The 25074-nt window shown below is 50.0% G+C and overlaps 1 protein-coding gene across 2 annotated transcripts; it reads right to left on the bottom strand.

Moving 5' to 3' along the window:
• Positions 1 to 13126: 13126 nt before the first annotated feature.
• On the bottom strand, positions 13127 to 16718 carry LOC123094663 (uncharacterized). 2 transcript variants are annotated; one of them, XM_044516619.1, is made up of 2 exons: positions 16092 to 16487; positions 13127 to 13405 (listed from the first exon to the last, which is right to left on the bottom strand). In XM_044516619.1, the coding sequence occupies exons 1-2, from the start codon at positions 16470 to 16472 to the stop codon at positions 13328 to 13330; spliced, it is 459 nt and encodes a 152-aa protein (XP_044372554.1). In that variant the 5' UTR covers positions 16473 to 16487; the 3' UTR covers positions 13127 to 13327. The 2 variants fall into 2 exon arrangements, 1 of the variants encoding a protein (XP_044372554.1); XR_006445908.1 differs by lacking the exon at positions 13127 to 13405 and adding an exon at positions 14979 to 15061 and having other exon boundaries at positions 16092 to 16718.
• Positions 16719 to 25074: the final 8356 nt, after the last annotated feature.

The following is a 25074-nucleotide window of genomic DNA, read 5'->3' on the forward strand; positions in this document are numbered from 1 at the left end:
GCATGCATCTAGAGTATTAAGTTCATAAAGAACAGAGTAACGCATTAAAAAGATGACATGATGTAGAGCGATAAACTCATGCAATATGATATAAACCCCATCTTCTTATCCTCGATGGAAACAATACAATACGTGCCTTGCTGCCCTTGCTGTCACTGGGAAAGGACACCGCAAGATTGAACCCAAAGCTAAGCACTTCTCCCATTGCAAGAAAGATCATTCTAGTAGGCCAAACCAAACTGATAATTCGAAGAGACTTGCAAAGAATTCAGAGGAGATTCAAATATTTCTCATAGATAAACTTGATCATAAACCCACAATTCATCGGATCTCGACAAACACACCGCAAAAAGAGTTACATCGAATAGATCTCCAAGAAGATCAAGGAGAACTTTGTATTGAGATTCAAAGAGAGAGAAGAAGCCATCTAGCTAATAACTATCGGAAGGGCCTTGGAGATGATGTAGAGGCCCTCCATGATCGATTCCCCCTCCGGCGGAGCGCCGGTGAAGGCTCCAAGATGGGATCTCACGAATACAGAAGGTTACGGCAGTGAAAATGGTTTTTGTGGTCGCTTATGATGTTTTTAGGGTACGTGGGTATATATAGGAGGAAGAAGTAGGTCGGTGGACGCTCAAGGGGCCCACGATGGTGGGGGCGTGCCCACCTGTAGGGGGCGCTCCGGGTACCCTCGTGGCCACCTCGCTTCTTTCTTGACTTACACTCCAAGTCCTCTGGATCACGTTTGTTCCAAAAAGATCGCTGCCAAAGGTTTCATTCCATTTGGACTCTGTTTGCTATTCCTTTTCTTCGAAACACTGAAATAGGCAAAAAACAGCAATTCGGGCTGGGCCTCCGGTTAGTACGTTAGTCCCAAAAATGATATAGAAGTGTAAAGTAAACCCCATAAACATCCAAAACGGGTAATATAATAGCATGGAACAATCAAAAATTATAGATACATTGGAGACGTCAGGGCCCCACAAGGAATTCCCAAGGGTGGGGGCGCGCCCTACCCCCCTGGGAGCGCCCCTGCCTTGTGGGCCCCCTTGCAGGCCTCCGGTGACCATCTTATGCTATATGATGTGTTTTGACCTGGAAAAAATCAAGAGGAAGCTTTTGGGACGAAGTGCCGCCGTCTCGAGGCGGACCTAGGCAGAAGCAATCTAGGGCTCCGGCGGAGCTATTCTGCCGGGGAAACTTCCCTCCCAGAGGGGGAAATCGAAGCCACCATCATGACCAACGATGCTCTCATCAAGAGGGGGTCAATCTCCATCAACAACTTCCCCAGCACCATCTCCTATCAGACCCAAGTTCATCTCTTGTATCTGATCTTTGTCTCAAAACCTCAAATTGGTACATGTGGGTTGCTAGTAGTGTTGATTACTCCTTGTAGTTGATGCTAGTTGGTTTATTCGGTGGAAGATCATATGTTCAGATCCTTAATGATAATTAATACTCCTTTGATTATGAACATGAATATGCTTTGTGAGTAGTTACGTTTGTTCCTGAGGACATGGGAGAAGTCTTGTTATAAGTAATCATGTGAATTTGGTATTTGTTCGATATTTTGATGAGATGTATGTTGTCTCTCCTCTAGTAGTGTTATGTGAACATCGACTACATGACACTTCACCATGATTTGGGCCTAGGGGAAGGCACTGGGATGTAATAAGTAGATAATGGGTTGCTAGAGTGACAGAAGCTTAAACCCTAGTTTATGTGTTGCTTCTTAAGGGGCTGATTTGGATCCATACGTTTCATGCTATGGTTAGATTTATCTTAATTCTTCTTTCATAGTTGTGGATACTTGCGAGAGGGGTTAATCAGAAGTGGGAGGCTTGTCCAAGTAAGGACAACACCCAAGCACCGGTCCACCCACATATCAAATTATCGAAGTAACGAACGCGAATCATATGAGCATGATGAAAACTAACTTGACAGTAATTCCCATGTGTCCTCAGGAGCGCTTTCCATTATATAAGAATTTGTCCAGGCTTGTCCTTTGCTAAAAAAAGGATTGGGCCACCTTGCTGCAACTTTGTTACTTTTCTTACTTGTTACCCGTTACGAATTATCTTATCACAAAACTATTTGTTACCGATAGTTTCAGTGCTTGCAGAGAATACCTTGCTGAAAACCGCTTGTCATTTCCTTCTGCTCCTCGGTGGGTTCAGTACTTCTGGGTCATCAATGTCTAGCTTGTATTGCTTCTAATTTTCTTGAATTCCATCTCCTTAATTTACACATTATACTTGTGAATAAGACACGTGTTCCTGTTTCTAGAACATACAATATCTGTCTATCACACCATGTTCTTACATCAAAGTACTACTGTTGTGTAACTTGCAACAATCACTTATCATAAGACACATTTAACGTGGGAGTGTGATATAGGTTACATATCCCATTCTTGCTTCTGCTACTTCTAATTTGTTGAAATGGCACTTGTGACGAGACAATTTTAACTTGGTAGAGTGATATTCGTTGCATTTTCATATGGTGTATGTCGGTGCAAAAAACCCCAGACGTGTGTTGCCAGAACTATACACAGGCTCAAGAGCAAGGTTGCAACATCCAAGACAAGGCCGTGTAGAAGAGATAGCTCTTTGAGAAATCAAAGGGCGGATGAAGAAGACAAAGACCAACCAAAGCAAGATATCACTAAGGAAAAACCTCCCGTGTCGGGCAGGCGAGCCTGGCGGGGTCGAGGTTACCCCAAATACAAGTCCCAAGAGTCCCCAGGCAGGCTTACCAGGGACGCCGAGGGCGGATTACCTAGCCAAGGCTCCACCAGTCCACCTCACAGCAACACAAGCCCCGTATCAGTGCAGTTTCGAGCCCTCAAGTGGGTAGGTGGCTGTTATTTGGCACGTGGAAGGCATCGCCGAGGAAGATCACCCCTAAATGACACCCGTCCAGGAGACGTGTCACACAGACAGGCGAGGAGGTGGCTGAATGGCACGGCAAGGCTTGCTGGGCTACACCCACGATGTGACACTAAACAGTGAATTTAATGTGCCTTTTCCTGTCTGCAGAGTTAGGTATGATAGCACTGTTTGCTATCCAGTCAATACATAATGACTAATTTCCATTGTGGTGACCCTTGACCTATGAAAGGAGGGTTGTGGCTACCTTAGAAAGAATTCGGACCCCTGTACGCTCATACGTGCATAGCTGCTCTCGTCCCAAGGTGACCTTGTCGGGCTAGAGCGTTGCGTCTCCACACAGTCCTTTCATCAATTCACCAAAGCAGGAGTAGGGTTTTACGCATCGTGGCGGCCTGAACCTGGGTAAAAACTGCTCGTGTCATCACTACCGTGCTGCTCTACGCTCTCAGCTCTTTGTGTAATATGCTCTTCCCCCTTGCCGACACACAAGGGGCCGATGGTCCCATAGGTGGCTGTGTTATACCACGACATCTTTGGCACGCCAGGTAGGGGTAAGATCTTGCACGAACCCAAGGGTGTAAGCAGCGCGTCATCTTCATCATCATTTTCTTCATCAACGGCTTCATCATCCATGGCGCCCAAGAAAAAGCCTGGTGCTATGGCTATCCTGTCCACCTCGAAGGCCCCTTCGCATGCGGCCACTGAGGCCGTGGGGGCTACGGGGATGCACGGGAATGTGGACGCTGTGGGAGACATGGCCGGCGCAGGAGGCGTTGTCACCATTCCCCCTCCGGCCGAAACGGGAGCGGGAGGCGCCGAAGAAGGACAATGTCAACAGAATCCCAGCGACCATGCTCCACAAGATGGGGGTGGAGAGATTATTCCATCTCCCCCTCTCCACCCCACTGAAGGACGCATCCGCAGTGGTGGCGCTCGCTCTACGGCGAACTACAGCCCTCTTGCTGCCCCTGCTGCGGGTGCGGCTGTAGGGAATGCACCACCCCCAGAACAAACTTGTCGAGACGATGCGTCGAATGGGGTCACCAATCCCCAAGCGCATACACCTTGTTGCCACACCACCCTGACGACCGGCTTACGGTGACGAGAGCACGGCATCATCACTACCGGCACCATGAGAATCCAGGCGACATCATGATCTACATCGTTGTCTATGCCGAGAACCGCTTCGGAAGCCATGGCGCGGGCCGAACTCTTGTTGAGATTTCCACCAGCGGCCGACCAGATGGATGAGTGGAGAGACACCATTCAGAGCCTGATTGGTTTTGCTGAGGCAGGAGGATCTCAGCAGGGAGGCTTTCCACGGCCTCCATAGGCGGTGACAACGGACCGAGCCACAGGCCGTCCTGAAGGGGGCACCCCTACGGTGTCATCCCCTCCATGGTAGCCAGCGCAGGGCCGCGGCCAGAACCACCCAACCAAGAACCAATGACGTATCGATGGCTTCATCTGACCCTCAGGCACGTCGAGACCAGTGACGAGTCCTGGAAGACAGGCAGAGGGAAGACACATGCATCACCATCGAACGACGCCGTGAAACCCGGCGCCAGTTTCATAGGCGCAATGGCCCTGACGTCGAGGAGCCCATGCCCGGTGGAGACATATACCTGCCTTTTAAGTTTGGGTGCCTCACCTTCACTCATGATCTGTGGCAAGTCCGTCGGCCATCTGCCCGTACAATCAAGCCAGAGATACCAGAAAATTATGATGGAAGATTGAACCCGGCAGAGTTCCTGAGCGTCTACACCATCGTTGTTCAAGCCGCCAGAGGAAGATATGAGAAGGTATTCGCCAACTACTTCACTTTGGCACTCAAGCCAAACGTGAGGTCATGGCTGATGCACCTGCCTGAGAACTCCATCTCGACCTGGGCTGACCTGCGCCATGAATTTGCTAGCACCTTCGCGGGCGGCCATCAAGAACCAGGGTGGCCCAGCGACTTACATATCTCCAACAGAAGGAAGGAGATAGTTTGCGGAAGTACATGTAGAGGTTCAACAGGGTGCACATGAACATTATAGACATCCACCCGGTAGTTGTGATAGCTGCATTCCAGTCCAATTACGCAACTGCAGGATATGTTCCAAGATGAACGTCCGGACGCCTAAGACTATGAATGAGATATACACTTTGGCGGATAAGTGTGCCCGAACAGAGGAGGGGAGGCGACTCCCCGGCGAATAAGTTGCGTTGACGTTGACTCAGAGGACGACGACGACGCCACCAATCATAAGAAGAAGAAGAACAAGAAACGCAACAAGAAAGTGCAAGGACAAAGCAGTGCTGGTTGTTGAAGGATCGAGCACTCCTAGTACCGGCAAGAAGGCCAAGACCAAGGTTCGCGGCAAGGAAGTTGTTGCATGCACTGATTGCTGGGAGGCTGCAGCTGCCGAGAAGGCTAGGAAGGCTAACGGGTCGTACTGCAAGATCCAATGGACCAAGGGCCCTGATCTTCAAGGGTGTCATCAGGTTGAGCAACTCGTCAAGAAGCAGAAGGCTGAGTACGAGAAGCGTGACAAAGAGAGAGAGACCAAGATGGTGCCAGCGGGAAGGGCCAAGGTGGCAGAGGAAGTCACCCAGCAAGGCCCCTCATTATTCGGGGAAACCTGCTAGAAGCCGTGAGAAGAAGGAATGCAATGACAAGAGTGATGAAGGAGATGAAGAGGAAACCAGCGAGCAGGAATTCCAGAAGGCCATTGACGCCCTATGCATTGATGGAGGTGCATCCTTGCACTCCTCTCACCGCCAGCTTAAACAGTGGGCGCATGAGGTCAATGCCATGGAGCCAGCGACAGATTCTCGGAAGCCACTCAAGTGGTCCTGCACACGCATCATCTTTGAAGAAGAGGATCACCCTGACCGCACCACCGCGGTAGGGTGTTTTCCATTGTTGGTTTCACCAATGATCCGCAACCTCAAGGTCACAAAGATGTTGGTTGACGGCGGGGCCGGGTTGAATCTGATATCTCCCAAGGTCATCAGCAAGCTGCAGATAGAGGATGAAGAGCTCAAGGTTACTGGTACATTCCAAGGGATCAACCCCGGTAGGAGTCGTCCTAAGGGGAACATCACGTTGGAGGTAACGTTTGGGGGGGTGGGGTTAAACTACCGGACTGATAAGATCGTGTTCGATGTGGTTAACCTCCCCCTATTATATAATGGAATCCTTGGTCATCCAGCCCTGGCAAAATTCATGGCAGCATCCCACTTTGCCTACAACATGCTAAAGATGCCAGGGCCAATGGGCATCCGTTCCATTCCATCAGACAGGAAGGACGCAATCATATGTGTGGATAAGATGTATCGAGAAGCAGTCGCTGCAGAAGCCGCAAAAGCTACCACTCCCACGAAGTAAAGCAAGAAAGGGAAGAGAGCTAGCAAGGATGCCAGCAAACAATCTGGGTAGCGTGCCTCTTTGCAGTGCGCTCCGCCTGTTGATGACTTGCCGAAGAGTTCCAGTAGAAAGATATTAAAGGTTGACGCACCCGCTGAGAAGAAGGTCCCAGTAGGGTTGGTTGGCACTGATGGTACATTTACTACAAGCTCCACCCTCGACGACAAATAGGAAAGCATGCTCGGTGCCTTCCTGCGGGCGAGTGACATTGTGTTTGCTTGGAAACCATATGACATCTCCGGTGTTCCCAGGAAGGTAATCAAGCACCACCTTGCTATCTGCCCACATGCCCGGCCCGTCAAACAGAAGGTCCGAAAGCAAGCTTTGAAGCGGCACTAGTTTATTGCCAAAGAAATCAGGAAACTCGAAGCTGCTGGTTTTGTCATAGGAGTATTGCATCCGACTTGGTTGGCGAATCCAGTGGTGATGTGCAAGGTGAATGGGAAGTGGAGGCTTTGCATAGATTTCATAGATCTGAATAAAGCATGCCCGAATTATCCATTCCCCTTGCCGCGCATCGATCAGATTGTGGATTCCACCTCTAGATGCAACCTGCTTTCCTTCTTGCATGGCTACTCCTGGTACCATATATGCCTTTTGGGTTAAAAAGCATTCGACCCACTTTTGCAAGAGCAGTACAGACTAGCTTTGAGTCCCAGCTGCACAAGAATATTGAAACCTACATGGTCGATATAGTGGTCAAAACCAAGGACAAATCGTCTCTCATTCATGACTTGGAAGAGACCTTTGGAAATCTATGCAAGATCAACTTGAAGCTGAACCCAGAGAAGTGTGTGCTTGGCGTTCCTTCCGGCAAGCTACTTGGCTTCTTTGTCTCCGACCAGGGGATAGAGGCCAACCCCGACAATATCGAGGCGATTGAGCAGATTGAAGCACCCAAGACAGTTAAAGATGTGAGGCGTTCGACTGGATGTGTTGCCGCGTTGAGCGGGTTCATTTCCAAGACTTCCAAGCACACCCTGCCGTTCTTCAAAATATTGAAGAAGGTAGGGCAGGTGGAGTGGACCCCAAAGGCAGATGTTGTGCTGCAAGGTTTGAAGACCTATCTTTCCTCTGTTTCCACCGTAGTCGCTCCTAAACCACAAGAGCCATTGTTGCTATACCTAGAGGCAACTAATCAAGTGGTTAGTGCAACGTTGGTTGCATAGAGGGAAGTAGATGAAGGAGCAGACGCAACTGCCGTCCCCTCTGGAGAGGATAGTGAACTCATCCCGGCAAGGTCAGATGTAGATCAAAACAAGGAGGAGCGGGGCAATGGAGACAGTTCCAAGGTCACGGGAAGGAGGAAGGTAATGTAGTGGCCAGTGGACTTTGTCATCTCCCTGCTGCAGGGGCTAGGTTGAGGTACTCTGCCATGCGAAAGTTGATCTTTGGCCTCATCATGGCCTCAAGGAAACTGCACCACTACCTCCAAGCCCACGAGATCATGGCTGTCACCCGCTTCCCCTTGCAAGGCATAATGAGGAACCCCGCCACTGGCAGAACAGTGGAATGCGCTTTGGAGTTATCCAGCTTTGGTTTGAAGTTTCAAAGCACGTCAACTATTCAGAGCAAAGCACTAGCAAGGTTTGTTGATGAATGGACGTCTACCCCTAACAAAGAAGTATTGGAGACAATTGTCCCCGGCAAGGAAGTGCCCCAAGAATGGATCATGTACTTTGATGGTGCCTTCTCCCTAGAATGTGTAGGAGTTGGCGTGCTTCTCATTTCTCTCACTGGGGAGCACCTCAAGTACGTGATTCAAATGCATTTTTCTTGGGAAAAGGCTACCAAGAACAGTGTAGAATATGAAGGACTCCTTGCCGGGCTCAGGATCGCAATAGAGCGGGGAATCAAGAAGTTGATCATTCATGGAGATTTGCTACTTGTGCTGAGGCAAGTAAACAAGGTATCAAAGCCCACTGATGGAGGCATACATAGACGAAGTGAGAAAGTTTGAGGAGTACTTTGATGGATTGCAAACAGAGCACGTGTCGCGTGCGGAAAACACCATTGCTGAGCATCTATCAAAGTGCGATGTGCAAAAAGCCCTTTTGGTACCAGGGACTTTTTTCTCCATCTGACTCAACCCTCTGTATCCTGGCAACAATGGCTATAAAGAGGAGCAAACTAGACTCCGGCAAGCCTCTCCGGGCAGAGCTTCCCGAAGCCCCCGACAGAGAGCTTGGCGGGAACACCTCCCCTTCGATCGGTGAGCTGCACCCTCCCGCCGAACTACCAGTCTTTCTGGTTGAGGCGTGCGCTCCAATAAACGAGGAGGTACCGCTGGTCCTTATTGCCGAGCCTCGGGCTCCAACTAGGGCGCGACACATATTTCATTTCCTCCAAACAGGAGAACGTCCCGAATAGCAAGAAGAAGCTAAAAGAGTAGCCCGAAGGGCTAGTATGTATCAGTTCGTTGACGACATGCTATACAGAAGAAGGCCCAATGGTGTGAAGTTGAAATGCATTTGCCGGGAAGAAGGACAAGAACTGTTGGCAGAGATACACATGGGTATGTGTGGCTCTCATACTAGTTCAAGGGCCCTGGTTGGAAAATCTTTTCAGTAAGGTTTCTACTGGCCCACAGCCCTCCAAGATGCAATTGAGCTAGTCACCAAGTGTGAAGCCTGCCAGTTCCACTCCAACAATATCCATCAGCCTGCTCAAGCTCTTCAAATGATCCCTTAGTCATGGCCATTTTTGGTCGAGGGCTCGACATTTTGGGCCCCTTCCCCCATCCTACCGTGGGCTTCGAATTCTTGTACGTTGCAATCGACAAGTTTACAAAGTTGCTGGAAGTGGAGCCCGTGAGAAAGGTGACCGCACAATTAGCTATCAAGTTCTTGAAAGGATTGGTGTGCCGTTTCAGAGTACCCACCAGAGTCATCGCTAATAATGGCACCCAATTCACAAGCCGCGCCTTCATGCAATATGTTCATGCCCTTGGAAGCAAGGTCTCATTTGCCTCTATAGCCCATCCCAGAAGGAACGGACAAGCTGAGATGGCAAAAGCTGAAGTGCTACGAGGATTCAAGCCAAGAACATTTAATAAGCTACAGAAGTGTTGCAGGCGATGGATCAACAAGCTGCCAGTGGTTTTTTGGACCCTCCGTACGACACTAAACCGAGCTACCAGCTAGATTCCCATTTACCTAGTCTATGGGGAAGAAGCAATCATCCCCACCAAACTCATATACAGATCACCTCAAGTACTTGCCTACGATGAAGTAGCGCAAGAACACCACCGGTGTGACGATGCTGTGCTACTTGAGGAGAACCATCTCCGGGCAGCTACGCGTGCTGCACGCTACTAGCAAGCCACGCATCACTATCACAGCCGCAGGGTTCATGCCCGGAGCTTTGAGGAAGGCGACCTTGTCCTTAGGTGTGTTCAGTTTGCGAAGGGTGGAAACAAGTTAATGTTGAAGTGGGAAGGCCCTTACCGAGTAGTACGAGTAACTAGACCCAGCGTAGTCCGTCCGAACACCGGAGATGTCATTCAATTGAAAAACTCATGGCACATTAAGCATCTCCGTAAGTTCTACCCGTAAGGCGCTGCTACCGGGCCCTGCCCGGCAGCCACCCTTTTGTACAAGCCTTGCTGATGTTGCATATAACCCTTTGTACAAAGCCAGGCACAGACTCTGAGCAATAGATAGATAAACAAAGCGCTAGGGACCCCAACAAAAAAACAACTTGCATGCATGCATAAGTATATCATGAGCATAGCATGATATTTTAGATAAGATCACATGTAGCTCTATTTTCATCCGCACTAAGTTGCAGGGTTCATGCAGCAGAGTTGGTCTTGAAGAGAAGAAATGGAGATGAGCCTACATAGCGGTCCCTGGTGAGCCAAACAGATAAGTTCCTTCGTATCCATACGTGTTCTGTAATGTGAAAACTTGTCATAAGAAAACCTCGTCACCTTCAAAACATAGGTGCTCCCATCCTTTGTCCCGGACGTTGCTTCGGTCAAGGTGGTCGCAGTGGCCTTTCAGGGAGAAGGTTTGACGAGACTGTTCCCTTTTTATAGTTTTATGCCCGGCAGGCCTAGCCCCGCGAGAGCAAACTAAAGGCACTGGTAGGATAGCTTGCCGGAGAAAACTTGTTTACTTAAACGTATAGAGGCATCTCACCTTTGTATGGACATGTTAGATGCACAAGTACCCGGAAAGGCTTGTTTTTTAATTAATATGCTGATAAGCAAGTATAGATCTTACAGAACACGAACATGGATAAAGAAGATTACATAATTTAGACAAAGTTTGGCAAATGCCCACACCTTTTAGACTGAAAAAAGATAAGTGCCCCATAATCCCTTTCTTGTCCCTCTACTCCTAGGAACTGGAGTGTGAGGTGAAGAGGGCAAAAGGAGTGCCTGAGCAGAAACCCGGGCCGATCCTGTCAGGGCTTGCCGGGCGTAGCCTGACAAGATTGGGAGTCGCAAGGCTGCGAAGGAGAGGGATGGAGGGAGCTTCTCAATGGTGCCCTGGTCACCACCCCAAGGGCCAGCAAGAAGCCCTAGCACAAGTGCCGGTGGGGAGAGCCGCCGGAGCTCAACTAGAAGATTGCTGGAGGAGGCGAAGGCACCAAGAGAGCGACCCCCTCCCCGGCAACTGTCCTGAAGAGGCCGGTGATGATGGTGCCGGGGAGGGAGGGGAAGAGCGAAAAGACAAGACAGCGGGCCGGAAATATTAGACAAAGGCGTTAGTGCCATTATACTCCGACCTGACGACCTGCCACCCTCCTTCTCCATCTTCCCTTGTTTTTTCCTCATCACCACCACTCCAGGAGGACGCCGGCCCCTCGGGCCGTCGCCTCCCTCGTAGAAACAACGGGACAACGAAGACATCTAAGGCGCGCGATGAGCACCGCTCCCCACCTTGGCGGGTAGGAAGGCGCCACCGTCTTCAGTGTTAACCCTGACTCCGCTGGAACGAGCAGTGCTGGGATTACCAAGGATCCCGAGCACTTCACCCCAGACCGGCGCCGGAAGCCCCAGGAACCTCGTCGTCAGGATGATGAACCCCGACGACTTCCAACAGGGACAAGCACTTCCCACCAGGCGGCTGGCTCGTGTGGGAGAGACAGGCGCTTCACCATTTCGGAGAAGTGTAACGCCACCCACACTGAGGACGATTCGGTGTCCACATCTTTGACCACCGCATCTCCTACAGCCCCGGACCAAACTCACTCCTCGAGCGTCAACATGAGCATTCGGTACCGTCGACCCCGAGCTAGAGCCCGGGGCCTGGCCCTAGCCTCTCCCCCTTAACATAACAAAGGAGAAGACAAGGAATGAAAGAGGAAAGGTGCGTGGATGAGCACCTCCGCCCCTTCTGACCCCCTTTTTATAGGCAGACTGGGGTTGGGGGATGACCCCTCACCCCCACCCTAGTGGGGTTCTTTCTAATGCAACTCATCTAAACTACCGCTGACGGCCGGATCCGATTGCTGTCCCCTTATACCAACCAAAGAAGACCGGGCCCCTGCCATGACGCTCTCTCCCGCAGCACGCACCCCCGTTACCTACCCCATTGAATGCGTGCAGCGTACATGGCAAAAGGATAAGAGCGTGGTGGGATGAGTGAATTGGTAGTTACTCTCCCGTGTGTTAATGTCATTAAAGGGGCATTACAGAGATGGCCCCACTACAATTAGCATCACGCGACACGCGAAAAAACTGGGAACTAACTCAAGCACAGGTTAATGAAGGAGCAAAGAAGATCTCAAAGGATGAGCTACTGCAACCCCCTCGTCTGTGTACTAGACAGGGCCTACCTGGACGACGCTCGGCATCGCGTTCAGGCCAGGCCCGGGGGCTCCTGTCGGTGCAACAAACCCCAGATATGTGTTCGCCGGACTATACACAGGCTCAAGCAAGGTTGCAACATCCAAGATAAGTCCGGGCAGAAGAGATAGCTCTTAGAGAAAATAAAGGGCGGATCAAGAAGACCAAGACGAACCAAATAAGCAAGATATCACTAAGGAAAAACCTCGGCTGCCTGGCAGGGTCGAGGTTACCCCAAATACAAGTCCCAAGACTCCCCAAGCAGGCTTGCTTGGGACACCGAGGGCGGATTACCCCGCCAAGGCTCCACCACTCCACCTCACAACAATACAAGTCACCTATCAGTGCGGTGTCAAGCTCTCAAGTGGTTAAGTGGCTGTTATTTGGCACGTGGCAGCCATCTCCGAGGAAGATCACCCCTGAATGACAGTCGTCCAGGAGACATAACACGCAGACAGGCAAGGAGGTGGCTGAATGGCACGACTAGACTTGCCGGCTACACCCATGATGTGACACTAAGCGATGCATTTAATGCGCCTTGTCCTGTCTGCAGAGTTAGGTATGATAGCACTCTTTGCTATCCAATCAATACGTAATGGCTAATTGCCATTGTGGTGACCCTTGACCTATAAAAGGAGGGTTGCGGCTACCTTAAAAAGGATGTGGACTCCTATACGCTCATACGCGCGTAGCTACTCTCGTCCCAAGGCGACCTTGTCGGGTTAGAGCGCTGCGTCTCCACACAGTCCTTTCATCAATCCACCAAAGAAGGTGTAGGGTTTTATGCCTCATGGCGCCCCGAACCTAGGTAAAAACTCCTCGTGTCATCACTGTCGTGCTGCTCTACGCTCTCCGCCCTTTGTGAAATGTGCTCTTCCCTCTTGCCAAACCACAAGGGGCCGATGGTTCCATAGGTGGCCATGTTATACCACGACTGTGACGCCCTCGATTCAATCATACACTAATCATACACACAAATGTATACGATCAAGATCAACGACTCACGGGAAGATATCACAACACAACTCTAGACACAAATTAAAATAATACAAGCTTTATATTACAAGCCAGGGGCCTCGAGGGCTCGAATATATAAGATTGAATACACAAGAGTCAGCGGAAGCAACAATATCTGAGTACAGACATGAGTTAAACATGTTTTCCTTAAGAAGGCTAGCACAAAAGCAACATCGATCGAAAAGGCAAGGCCTCCTGCCGGGGAGCCTGCTAAATACTCCTGGTCGTCAACGGTCTCCATGTAGTAGTAGGCATCGGCGGTGGCATTTGGCTCCTGGGCTCCGACATCTGGTTGCATCAACCGGAAAGAAGAAGAATGGGGGAAAAGGGGGAGCAAAGCAACCGTGAGTACTCATCCAAAGTACTCGCAATCAAAGATCTACACTACATATGCATCGGTATAAATGAAATGGGATGTATCTGTAGACTGGACTGCAGAATGCCAGAAGAGAAGGGGAAAGCCTAGCCTATCGAAGACTAGCATCTTCAAGCAGCACCAAGTATCTTGCAGCATCAAAAGAGAGATAAGAGTAGCATAAAGTAAAGTAGTAGTAGTGTTCTCAACCTCGGCCAGAGATCCTTTCTCGACTCCATGCGAGAAAGCAATCCCAGAGCCATACTATCCAGTTATCACCTCAAGTATCCAGTTCTAGTTGTATCGATCGGAATACAACTCCAAGTGTCCGTTACCGTAGGACAGGCTATCGATAAATGTTTTCATCCCTGCATGGGTGCACCAACTTACCCACCATGCTCGATTAACTCCGGTCGGACACACTTTCCTGGGTAATGCCCGGCCTCGGCCAAACAATACACTGCAACCCGACCTAAGCTTAATAGAGAGGTCAGCACACCGGACTAAACCTATGCCCCCAGGGGCCATGGGCCATCGCCCCGGGAACTCCTGCATGTTGTGTACGCGGCCAGTGAGCAGACCTAGCTACTTCCTTCAAAAAGGCAGGTGCTTACCAGTCCAACCCGGTGCGCGCCGCTCAATCGCTGGCGTTTATTAAGCTTTGGCTGATGCATACGACGCAGAACGCCCATACTATGCCCACGTGATGGTTAGTGCTATCAGGCCAGAGGCCCCTCGGATCAAATATCCAAATCATAGTGGATTAGGAGCACGCGGTAACAAGCAGAGACTCACGAAAGATGTGACCCCGTTGCCCCGTCTCGAGGACCTGCGGCAAGGGCTAGAAATGCCCGGCCACGCCTCGAAATTATCTCGCGGGCACCTTCCAGGTCAACCCGTCTCCACATCACTCGCGGGTACCCCTCAGGGTCGACCCGCCTTTTCAAGTAAAAGTTGCAAGGTCCAAGTGTCCGTGTGTCCAAATATCAAGGGGAAAACCCGAGGAATCACTCCCGGTGAATTCCACTCAATGTAATCATCAAGGTGAACGTAAGAGGATCCACCCTCGAGGTCCACACTTGAGGGGTTGCACGACAGAGTCGTACCAGGAGTGGTTAATGAGGAAATCACCCTTGATAACCACGACCGGATAGCTACACTACAGGGTTTACATCAGAAGTGCTGATGAGGTCTCACCCTCGGCACTCGATAGTAACCCAGTAGTGTCAAGAAACTAAGGTGAAGTGATGTGCGATGCCGGGGCCTGGTCTTCGATCCCGTTGATCGGGTCTTCGATCATTAAGCAGGGGTAACATGGACAAGGTGGGGGTCACTGATGGATCACTAACCAACCTATACTAAGAAGTTTAGGATAAGCAAGTAAGGTACAACAACAGATACTAAAGCATGCTATGCATCAGAATAGGAGCAAATAGTTACAGTAGCAAAATCTAATGCAAGCATGAGAGAAAGGAATGGGCGATATCGGGATGATCAAAGGGGGGGCTTGCCTGGAAGCTCCGCTAAGAGGGAAGAAGGGTCGTCGGTGACGTAGTCGATCATAGCGGCATCAACATCGGCCTCGGAGTCTACCGAAGATAAGAGGTGGAAGAAACAATAAATATAGAGCAAACAAGTACAATACTATGCATGACAACACAATAAGCAGCGCTAGGGGTGAACTAACGCGAGGCTACGCGGTACCGGGGAAGGGTAAAAACATCCGGGAAAGTTTTCCCAAAGTTTGGCATTTTCGGACAGATGAAACGGAGGGGAAAGGTTGCATGTTCGCTATGCAAGGGACGTGTGGCGGACGAACGGAGAGCGTATTCAGATTCGTCTCGTCGCTCTGAGCAACTTTCATGTACAAAGTATTTTTATCCGAGTTACGGTCAATTTTTTATGATTTTTTTAAAGTTTTATCAATACTCTAGATTTTCTAAATTACTTTTAATTCGAAATGACCAAGTCAATTTGTCTAGTCAAAAGGAGAGGTGTGGCCCGTATGTAAGTGTCACAGGGCCAGTTTAATTAGTGTAAAGTAATTTAAACTAGTGGGCCCACATGTCATCTGCACATTAGGCTTTTTATTCCAGTAATCTAGTCATAAACTAATCTATCTCTAATTAACTAAGCCGGCCAGAGGCATAGCCAGGTCTGCACCTTGTGCACACACACACGGCCATGCCCAAGCATCAGCAGCAGCCGACTACAGCAACTAGCGGCAGTGGTAAGCAAAGCAGTAGCAAGGTGAAGCATCAGCAGCGGCCAAGCAGCACAGCAGTACAAGAGCAGCAGACAGAGGCGAGCAGCGGCGGCGGCTGCAGAGCGGCAAAGCAGTAGCGACATGTAGCCGCAGCGCAACAGCAACAGGCAGTAGACATCGGAGGCGACGACCGGGCACACATGGGCGAGATGCGGGCCGGGCACGCGCGTGCGTGTGCGGCGAGGCGCAAGGGCGCGGCCAGGGCAGGGAGGAGCGGCAGCGAGCGCGGCTTCTGCACGGCGACGGGGCGGTGAGCGCGGCCTCCGGTGGCTCCGGGCAGGCGATGACGGCGGCCTAAGGCAACATATTTGAAGGGGAAAGGGGAAACGGGGGAGGACAAAGTTGCTGCTCACATCGGTGACGAGGAGCGACCCGAGGCAGCCGGAGGAGGTAGAGGGGGCGGTGAGGCTCAGTCCATGGCAGATCGAGGTCGCGGCCAAGGCAGATTCCAGTGGGGGAAAACGAGCGCGGGCGCCGTTGCTGCAGCTCCTCCGCCCCGATCCGGTGGTGTAGTCGATGAAGACGATGACTGCACTTCTCTTGGCGTCTTCCTGGTCGGCAAGGAGGCCTTTGGCCACGACGCCGACGAGGCAGTGATGGTGATGGCTTTTGGGATCGAGCAAATCGAGCGGAGCAGCTCGAGGAGGAAGAAAATGAGGGGGCCAGCGTTCCGGGTGTGTCGAGGGTGACCTAATATGCGTCGGGGATGCGGCGGATGGCCGCCGCGTGGCCATCCGCAGCGCGGACGCACCCGCTGCCTCCAGCACACCTTCGATGAACAGGGGAAGGAGACGACGGTGGAGGTGGGCTGGGCCAACACTGTTGGCAGTAGGCCTAAGTGCAAAGTAGAGTAGGGCTTTTCCCTTTTATTTTGAATTAGCTTCTGTTTTAATTAGTTTCAACTATCAAATGAATTTTGTTGAGCATGTACATTTGCACATAATTGCAATGCAATACCTGGGGGTTGCCCAAACAGTTTCAATTTATTTTGGGATTGTTTAACTATTTTTAAAAATTGAAACGGTCAATTACTTGACGGTTGGTCCACTGTTATAAAGTGCATGGGCATTATAAACAACTCCAAAATTGTTTGCTAATGCAAGACAATCATGTAGTGAATATTTTGAACCTAATGAACATTTTTAGTTTACTGATTTATAATAAAAAAATATTTCTCTTGGCATTAGAATTTGGACTTTAGTTTGGTTTGAAAGAAAGTGAGGATTAGCAAAAATAATTATGATGACATGGCATCATTAGTGTGGAGTTAATGTAATATGACTCTCGGGGTGTTACAAATGCCCGCCACTACAAGAAATCTCATCCCAAGATTTAAGGGGTGGAGTAAGGGGGAAAGACTCGGAAAGGATGGAGCTCAACACAAGATAGGTACCTACGGGCTACCTCAGTGAACATGACACAGAGGCATCTCTCGAGTTAAAATTCAAGAAAGTCATCAAGAGCAAGGTAAGAAGGTGCAATAAAATGCTTCAAGAGGGTAAGCAACCGTTCGTTGTGTGATACAGGGGGTGAAAGGGGTTCGTAGCAATGGGAATAAGTATTGCACCTGATACTAGAATAGATCACTAGATAGGTGGCTAGTGATTTACATACTAAGCCAAGCGCGAGGAGAAATTTAGAAAACAGGGATGTATAGGAGAGTCAGGTTTCGATCCTGTGGAACTTTGGGTTATGGGCCCACCATGTGGGTCAAAAGTAGATAAGGGGCGCTGACATCTTGCATGGTCACGATAGCAAGGCATGACAGAGGATAGCCTATCAGTTGTGTTGGCAACAATGTTGGTACCAAGGCTGAGGGACAAAGAGAACCATTTTCCTGCTCGTTGGAACGAGGCGGGCCATTAGGCAAAGTTCTCGTCCATCGGCAGTTACCGGAATGTCATCAACAATAATAACAGGGTCACACTAACAGAGTTGTAGACCGAGGTGTTTTCATAGGAAGAGAATTAATATTGCTTAGGTCATATAGACCACAAGAAAGGTTGAACAACCAATGGAAAGGAAAATGAAATTATCGGAGTAAACGGACCAATGGAAGGGAAAATGTGTCTATCAAACTTAACAGATCAATGGAAAGGAAAATGTGTTTCACACGAGAATTGAGAATATATCCTTCCCAAAGAAAAGCGGAGCACGATATACATGATAGGACATTAAGTGCAAAAGCATTTAGATAAACGGGCGAGCGAAGAATTAGGATATTACCCATACAACGGTGTTTGGATAATAGATCAAGAAGCATTTAGCATTTCAATTCAAATGTTCGTGTAGATATTCGGAATACCACAGTCATGCTTCGAGATAGCACTGATATGGTGTTTCAATTAAGGATTGGGTCTGTAGATCATAAGAGATTCAAATCCAAGATTATCTCGGAACATAAGGTATAACCAAACACAAACAGGTCTGTGTTGGCAGGAAGTCAAGGACGTTGTTGATGATAACCCAATCATCGAGGGGCGAGGATGGCATTTCTCATCATGAATTCGATTGATATCCTAAAACAGGTCAGTATATTGATGGGGATCACGATAGATTTTGTCGAGGTACTATGAAGAGGCCATCGAACAGCGACCACATCAAGCAAAAGGAATGATGAAGCGAAAGGTTATTGGATCCACGGATGCGCCACAAGCTCGAAATCAAGCTTGTTGTTTGAGGTGAAATGACAAGATGAGGAAGATCGACGTAAGCTTAGCTCGTCATTGGAAGTTGTGCTCCGGGAAGAAGGACAGGGTACCACAGTTAAAATTAGCTCGATAATGATATAGCTGATCAGGCTAGGAATGATGTGATGGAGTGTCATTCCAATGAGAATTCACAAGAGGTAGCGCAATGAAACAATATCCTCGAGATAACAGGGGGAAATACTCGAGGTAGATCAAAATAGAGGTTGGAAAGATGAAATGATCTGTAGAAGACAAGTAGTTTAACTTGTCCGGGAAATGGAATCAAGGAGAAAATATGGTCGGAACCATGATTGCAAAGAATCAATTTACAGATGCAAGATGAGCTTATACCAAGGGAATATTTGATTATAAGAGAAGCTTCCATGATAAGATCTACATCGTGTCTATGGGCATGAACACAAAGTTCATGGTCGACTCCCACTTCTTCAATGCATAACCTCTCATTTACTTCTCGCTTTTGATGAAGTTGTAGTGTACAATTTTTATTTTTATTTATCCGGCGTAACACCAATAGAGTACGACCCATAGAAATTTACGGGTTCACACAAATTAAGGAAATCATTAGTTCAACCCGTCGGGGCATCTTAGGAACATTTGCAAAAACTTCAATGGTAATTAACTCAAGCTCGAAAGCAAAGCATGGTTGAAAAAGTAGAGAATACAATTTACCAAAGGCAATATGTATCAGGGGAAGAGCGCACAAAATTTTGAATATGAAGGACACTACAGGATAATAATCCAACAAAGGATTTAGTGGTCCTCAATGGATCTGATGTGAGTATCAGTACTCAATCAGATGAAGGAAAGAATGCAAAGGCATTCGATTATAGAAACATCTGAATAATTCGATGCTTGAGTACAAAGGAGTCATGGTTTCAAGACGAAGGATCAGAAGCAGAGGCTCTGATCAAAAGATGAGTAAGTTGAATAGACTTAGAGGTGCACCCGGTCAAATCTTGATTGGGCAAGAACCATCTCACATCTGGAAGGATGTCTGAGCCGGAAAGAAAATTTTCAAGGATTAATTGATGATTGCGAGTATTCACACACACGCTGAATTCATAGGAACAGAATGACAATCACAAAGAATTTTAAAGAATATTGCTAGACATATGGAATTAATCCTAATGCAAGCATGAAGGGAGAATCGAGAGCAATAGGTTGCAGAGGATTTTGAAAGATCAGATAGCACTTTCAGGTATTTTGGAAAGCATATGAACAACCGGGGACGAACAAACCCCGGTTAAGTGAATTATCCGCAGTGCGAAAAGAAGATGCAAAGCAGAAGGCACAAAGATTCTCGGAACAATGAAGTGTACGAATGGCTTGCCCGGCACCTAGGACAGGAAAAGCCAAAGTCTATGGCAGCCCTCACGACACTCATGACCCGCTTCTGTGTGGGAGAAGACAGCTGGCTGGCTCGTAGCAATAACATAACCAAGAGCCCCGGCAATTCGGATACCAAGGATAAGAACGGCAGGTCATGTCGCAACAAGCATAAGCGCCGCATTAACGGTGACAATACTGAAGATATGACAGTCAATGCCGGATTCAGAGGCTCTAAACCGGGTCAGTGGAAGAAGCCATTGAAAAGAAACCCTTAGGGCCCATCCAGCTTAGACCGGATACTCGATCGCTCATGCCAGATACATGGCACCCCCGAACAGCCAGCCAATCACACCAACAGGGATTGTTGGGTGTTCAAGTAGGCAGGCAAGTTAAGTGCCGAGACCAGAGACAAGGGGCTACATAGCGATGACGAGGAAGGGCCCCGGCCGCCGAACAACAAAGGACAGAAGGGATTTCCCCCACAAGTTCGGATGGTGAATATGATATACGCAACCCACATCCCCAAAAGGGAGCGGAAGCGTGCTCTCAAGGAGGTCTATGCGCTGGAGCCAGTCGCCCCAAAGTTCAACCCATGGTCCTCCTGCCTGATCACTTCGATCGAAGGGACCATCCCACCAGCATCCGTCATGGAAGATTCGCCGCACTGGTCCTAGACCCAATTATCGACGGATTTCACCTTACCAGAGTCCTAATGGATGGCGGCAGTAGCCTGAACCTGCTTTATCAGGACACAGTGCGGAAAATGGGCATCGATCCTTCAAGGATAAAACCCACAAAGACAACCTTCAAAGGTGTCATACCAGGGGTAGAAGCCAGCTGTACAGGCTCGGTCACACTCGAGGTGGTCTTCGGATCCCCGGATAACTTCCGGAGCGAGGAGTTAATCTTCGACATAGTCCCATTCCGCAGCGGCTATCACGCCCTGCTCGGACGAACCGCATTCGCAAAATTCAATGCGGTGCCGCAATACGCATATCTCAAGCTCAAGATGCCAGGACCTCGCGGAGTCATCACGGTAAATGGAAACACCGAACGCTCTCTCCGAACGGAGGAGCACACGGCGGCCCTGGCGGTGGAAGTATAGAGTAGCCTCTCAAGGCAGTTCTCCAATCCAGGCGTCAAACGTCCGGACAACGTCAAGCGAACCCGAAGTAACCTACAACAAATCCGGCTGGCACATTCCGAGCAAGCATAGCAGTGCGGCCCCAACCCCAGCCGCCGCCAAACGGCGATACTGGTACCACGCGTACATAATTACGCCTTAGAGATACCATGGGCATAAGGGGAGGGGCACAACAACGGCACGCCCAGAATGCGGTTCAACCGCACTAAGGGGCTCCCTATTTCGCCGTTTTCCTTTTCACACACTTTCAGGACCCAACTATTCGGAAGGCCTGTTCGACAATACACTCGCCGAACCCACGATGCAATAGCCAGGGAGGAAGCAAGCCACGTCAAAAGTCTAGGTGGTCTCTATAATGTGTTTAATACCTATTTTACTTACAATCCCGCAGCTTGCCCCTCGAGGGGAATATGTCCAATACTCCCATCTCTTGCTTACCGCACTGCTTGTATGTTCTGCTTTCGCAGCAGCCCTTTTTTAATAAACAATATATAGCTCTTACCTATTATTATTTTTACAGACAAATATGTTCAGTCATGACATTCTGCAACCGTACACTTTGGTACGGATAATACACCAGGGGCTTACAACACCCCATAACATGGTGTGAGAAGACCGAACACTCTAACGAGTGCGGCACCCCGAACTTATAGCACTATATGCATCGGTTCCGAATCATGTCTTTGGTCAATAGTTGGGTTTGCCCGGCTCCCATGTTTTGGTACCTTACGTTCCGCATTGTTGGCTAAGGTAGCGTTGGGAGAACTACTGCGATTGTGCCCCAGTTGAGCTGGGTTAACACCTCAGTAGAGAAAGCTAAAACTGACTGTCATGATAGTGCGAGAGACCGGTCGCTGTTCGCGAGGTTTCATCGAGTCCTTAAAGACTTATGCCGCTTCGAGCGAGGAACCGGACTTATCCGGCCTAGGCGTGGATAGCGCCCCGAACTCGGTCTTCTGAATACTAGGGGCTTCGCCGAAATTTAGAATTATAGAATTCGTGAGAGCGATAAAGCATTATAAGCCCGACAGCCTGGTTCGTTGTGCTGAACGCCTCCTTAGATGGACCCAAGAATGGGAACAAGAGCGCTCAGGTTTATCCCGAACACCCCAGCACTCGTGGCATGGGGGTCGAAGCCGACGACTTGCATCTCTCAGATTTGATAAACGGCCGCACAGAAGGTAATATTTTAAATTAACAAGCGTTGCTTAACGCATATGAACAAAGCTTCAGCGTACAGGATAACAAATGCGAGTCTACTCAAAAGTTACATCTTTGGAGCACTCATCTGCTATACGGCGAGCACCCTTCAGAACACCATTATAATACATCTCGGGCGTATGATACTCCTTGCCCGGCGGTGGCGCGTCCGTCAACAGCTTCTCCGCGTCTAGCTTGCCCCAGTGCACCTTAGCACGGGCAAGGGCCCGGCGGGCACCTTCAATACAAACAGAGCGCTTGACGACCTCGATCCACGGACACGCGTCCACCAGCCACCGCACCAGACCAAAGTAGCTCCCAGGCATGACTTCTCCAGGCCACAGCTGAGCTATGAGGCCCTTCATGGCCTGTTCGGCCACCTTGTGGAGCTCGACCAGCTGCTTCAGCTCGTCGCTCAAGGGCACCGGATGTTCGGCCTCAGCATACTAAGACCAGAACACTTTTTCAGTCGAGCTCCCCTCTTCGGCTCGGTAGTATGTGGCAGCATCAGACACACTACGGGGCAGATCGGTGAACGCTCCTAGAGAGCTCCGGATTCGGGTAAGTAGCAGATAATTAACTTTTATATTTTTGCTTTGCATAAAGAATGCCTTACCCGCTGCTATCTTCTTCATCGCCTCGATCTCCTGAAGGGCCTTCTGGGCTTCGGCCTTAGCGGTCTTGGCACTCACAAGGGGCAAGGCAAGCTCGGACTCTCGAGTCTTCGAGTCACGCTCCAAACACTCGTGTTTTTCCACGAGAGCCTGGAGCTCTTGCTGCACCTCCGCCACCCGTGCCTCCTGCTTCTCTCACTCGGTGCGCTCCAAGGCCGCACTCTTTTCGGCCTTGGAGACCCCCTCCTTCAGGGTCGCCACCTCGTTCGTGGCCCCTGCAACATTTACGTTGGTCCTGTTATTATTTTGCAGCCAAGTATTTCTATATACATTTACAGGAGGTACTATGTACCCTCTTTATCCTCGAGCTGCTTCTTGGCACGGCTGAGCTCGCTCTCGGACCGCTCGAGGCTTTCCTTCAATACATTGGCCTCCGCAGTCAGTGTGGCAGATGTCAGCAGCGCAGCCTGCATTCCCATATTGACATATTTCTATTAGACTCCTGCGTATATCTTTTTAGATCCTCAGCTCGGCTTTTCGTTCCGAACACCGAACTGAGCATCAGGGGCTACTGTCTATGCGGTAATATTTTTATATATGTTTTTGAACACATACCTCAAAGCCCGTTAACAGGCTTGTGCAGGCTTCCGTCAGCCCGCTCTTGGCGGACTGAACATTCTGAATCACCGCACTCATAACAGTGTGGTGTTCTTCATCGATGGAGGCGCCGTTAAGCGCCTCCAGCAAATTGTCCGGCGCCTCCGGGTGGACGGAAGTCGCCAGCGTCGCAGGCTTGCCCTTACTATGAAGGCGCCGCCTGTCAGACTCTGGAACCGCTGATGGTTCCGAAGCAGTGTCCGGCCCGGGGCCGGACTTAGATCCCTCCGGGGCTTTACCCCCTTTGGTCCTGGAGTCCGGAAGGTCGCCTTGTGGCGCCTCCAGGACCACCTCCTCCTGGTTTTGTCCCCTACGGGACTCTACCTTAGCATCGTCTGTAGGGAGAGGGGAGGAGGCCGTCGGAAGTGAAGCGCTATTCTCGTCCGACGAATTCAGAGATCCGCTCAACGAATCGCCAAGCTGAGCTCTAGGCGGACTGCATGATTAGATTCGGCATTAAAAGCTATCGAATAATAAAGGAGTGCAATAAGTCATTCGAGTAGCCGGACACTTACGATTTTGCCAGGGGCTCGACCTAGGATGGCCAGTCCCCCCTGTCGTCTTCGGCGTCGGGGGCGTAGTACGACAGAAGGGTCTTCCCCTTCTTGGACCCTCTGGCTTCCCTAGTTGGGGCGGCCTTTCTCTACTTTCCTCCCCCCGTTGGAGGGGGAGAGGCATCTTCTTCTTCTTCCTCCTCCTCGTCTTCAGAGGCGGAGGGTGCGTTGGGGCCGTCGGGCAAATCCGACAACACTGGGCGCCGGGAACTCTTTCGGGTCCCCGTGGCCTTCTCCTTGGCCTTCTTCTCCGGCACCACGTGAGGTGCCGGAACCAGTAGCTTCGCTAAGTGTGCGTCTACTGGGCCTTAGGGCAAAGGGGCCGGACAGTCAAACTGTCCGGATGTCCTCTTCCAGTCCTATCAAAGGAACGGGAGTTTAGATCCCACATAAAGTCACACTATTAAATTCGGGTATCCCGTAAGGGACTAAATGTAAGCTTACTTCGGAGGCTTGACGTTTGGCGCAGAATCCGCGATCCTTGGTGACGGGAGGGGAGACCTCGAAACTCTTGAAAAGCACCTTCCAAGCGTCCTCGTGCTTCGTTTCGAAGAGCCGGGATAGAGTCTGGTGCTGGGCCGGGTCGAACTCCCACAAATTGAAGTCCCGTCGTTGACACGGGAGGATCCGGTGGAAGAGCATGACCTGGACCACGTTGACAAGCTTGACCTTCTTGGTCACCAGGTCTCGGACGCAGGTTTGGAGTCCAGTCACCTCTTCCGGATTACCCCACGACAGGCCCGTCTCTTTCCAAGATGTGAGCCGGGTGGGGATGTCAGATCGAAATTCGGGGGCCGCTGCCCATTTAGGGTCACGCGGCTCGGTGATATAAAACCACCCTGATTGCCACCCTTTGATGGTTTCCACGAAGGCACCCTCGAGCCAGGTGACGTTGGCTATCTTGCCCACCATGGCACCTCCGCATTCTGCCTGTCGGCCTTGCACGACCTTCGGCTTGGCGCTGAAGATCTTCAGCCATAGGCCAAAGTGGGGCTGGATGCGGAAGAAGGCCTCGCACACAACGATAAATGCCGAGATATTGAGGATGAAGTTCGGGGCCAGATCGTGGAAGTCCAGGCCGTAGTAGAACATGAGCCCCCGGACGAACGGATGAAGAGGAAAACCCA

Source organism: Triticum aestivum, chromosome 4B (assembly GCF_018294505.1).
Source record: "Triticum aestivum cultivar Chinese Spring chromosome 4B, IWGSC CS RefSeq v2.1, whole genome shotgun sequence".
NCBI classification, from domain to species: Eukaryota; Viridiplantae; Streptophyta; class Magnoliopsida; order Poales; family Poaceae; genus Triticum; species Triticum aestivum.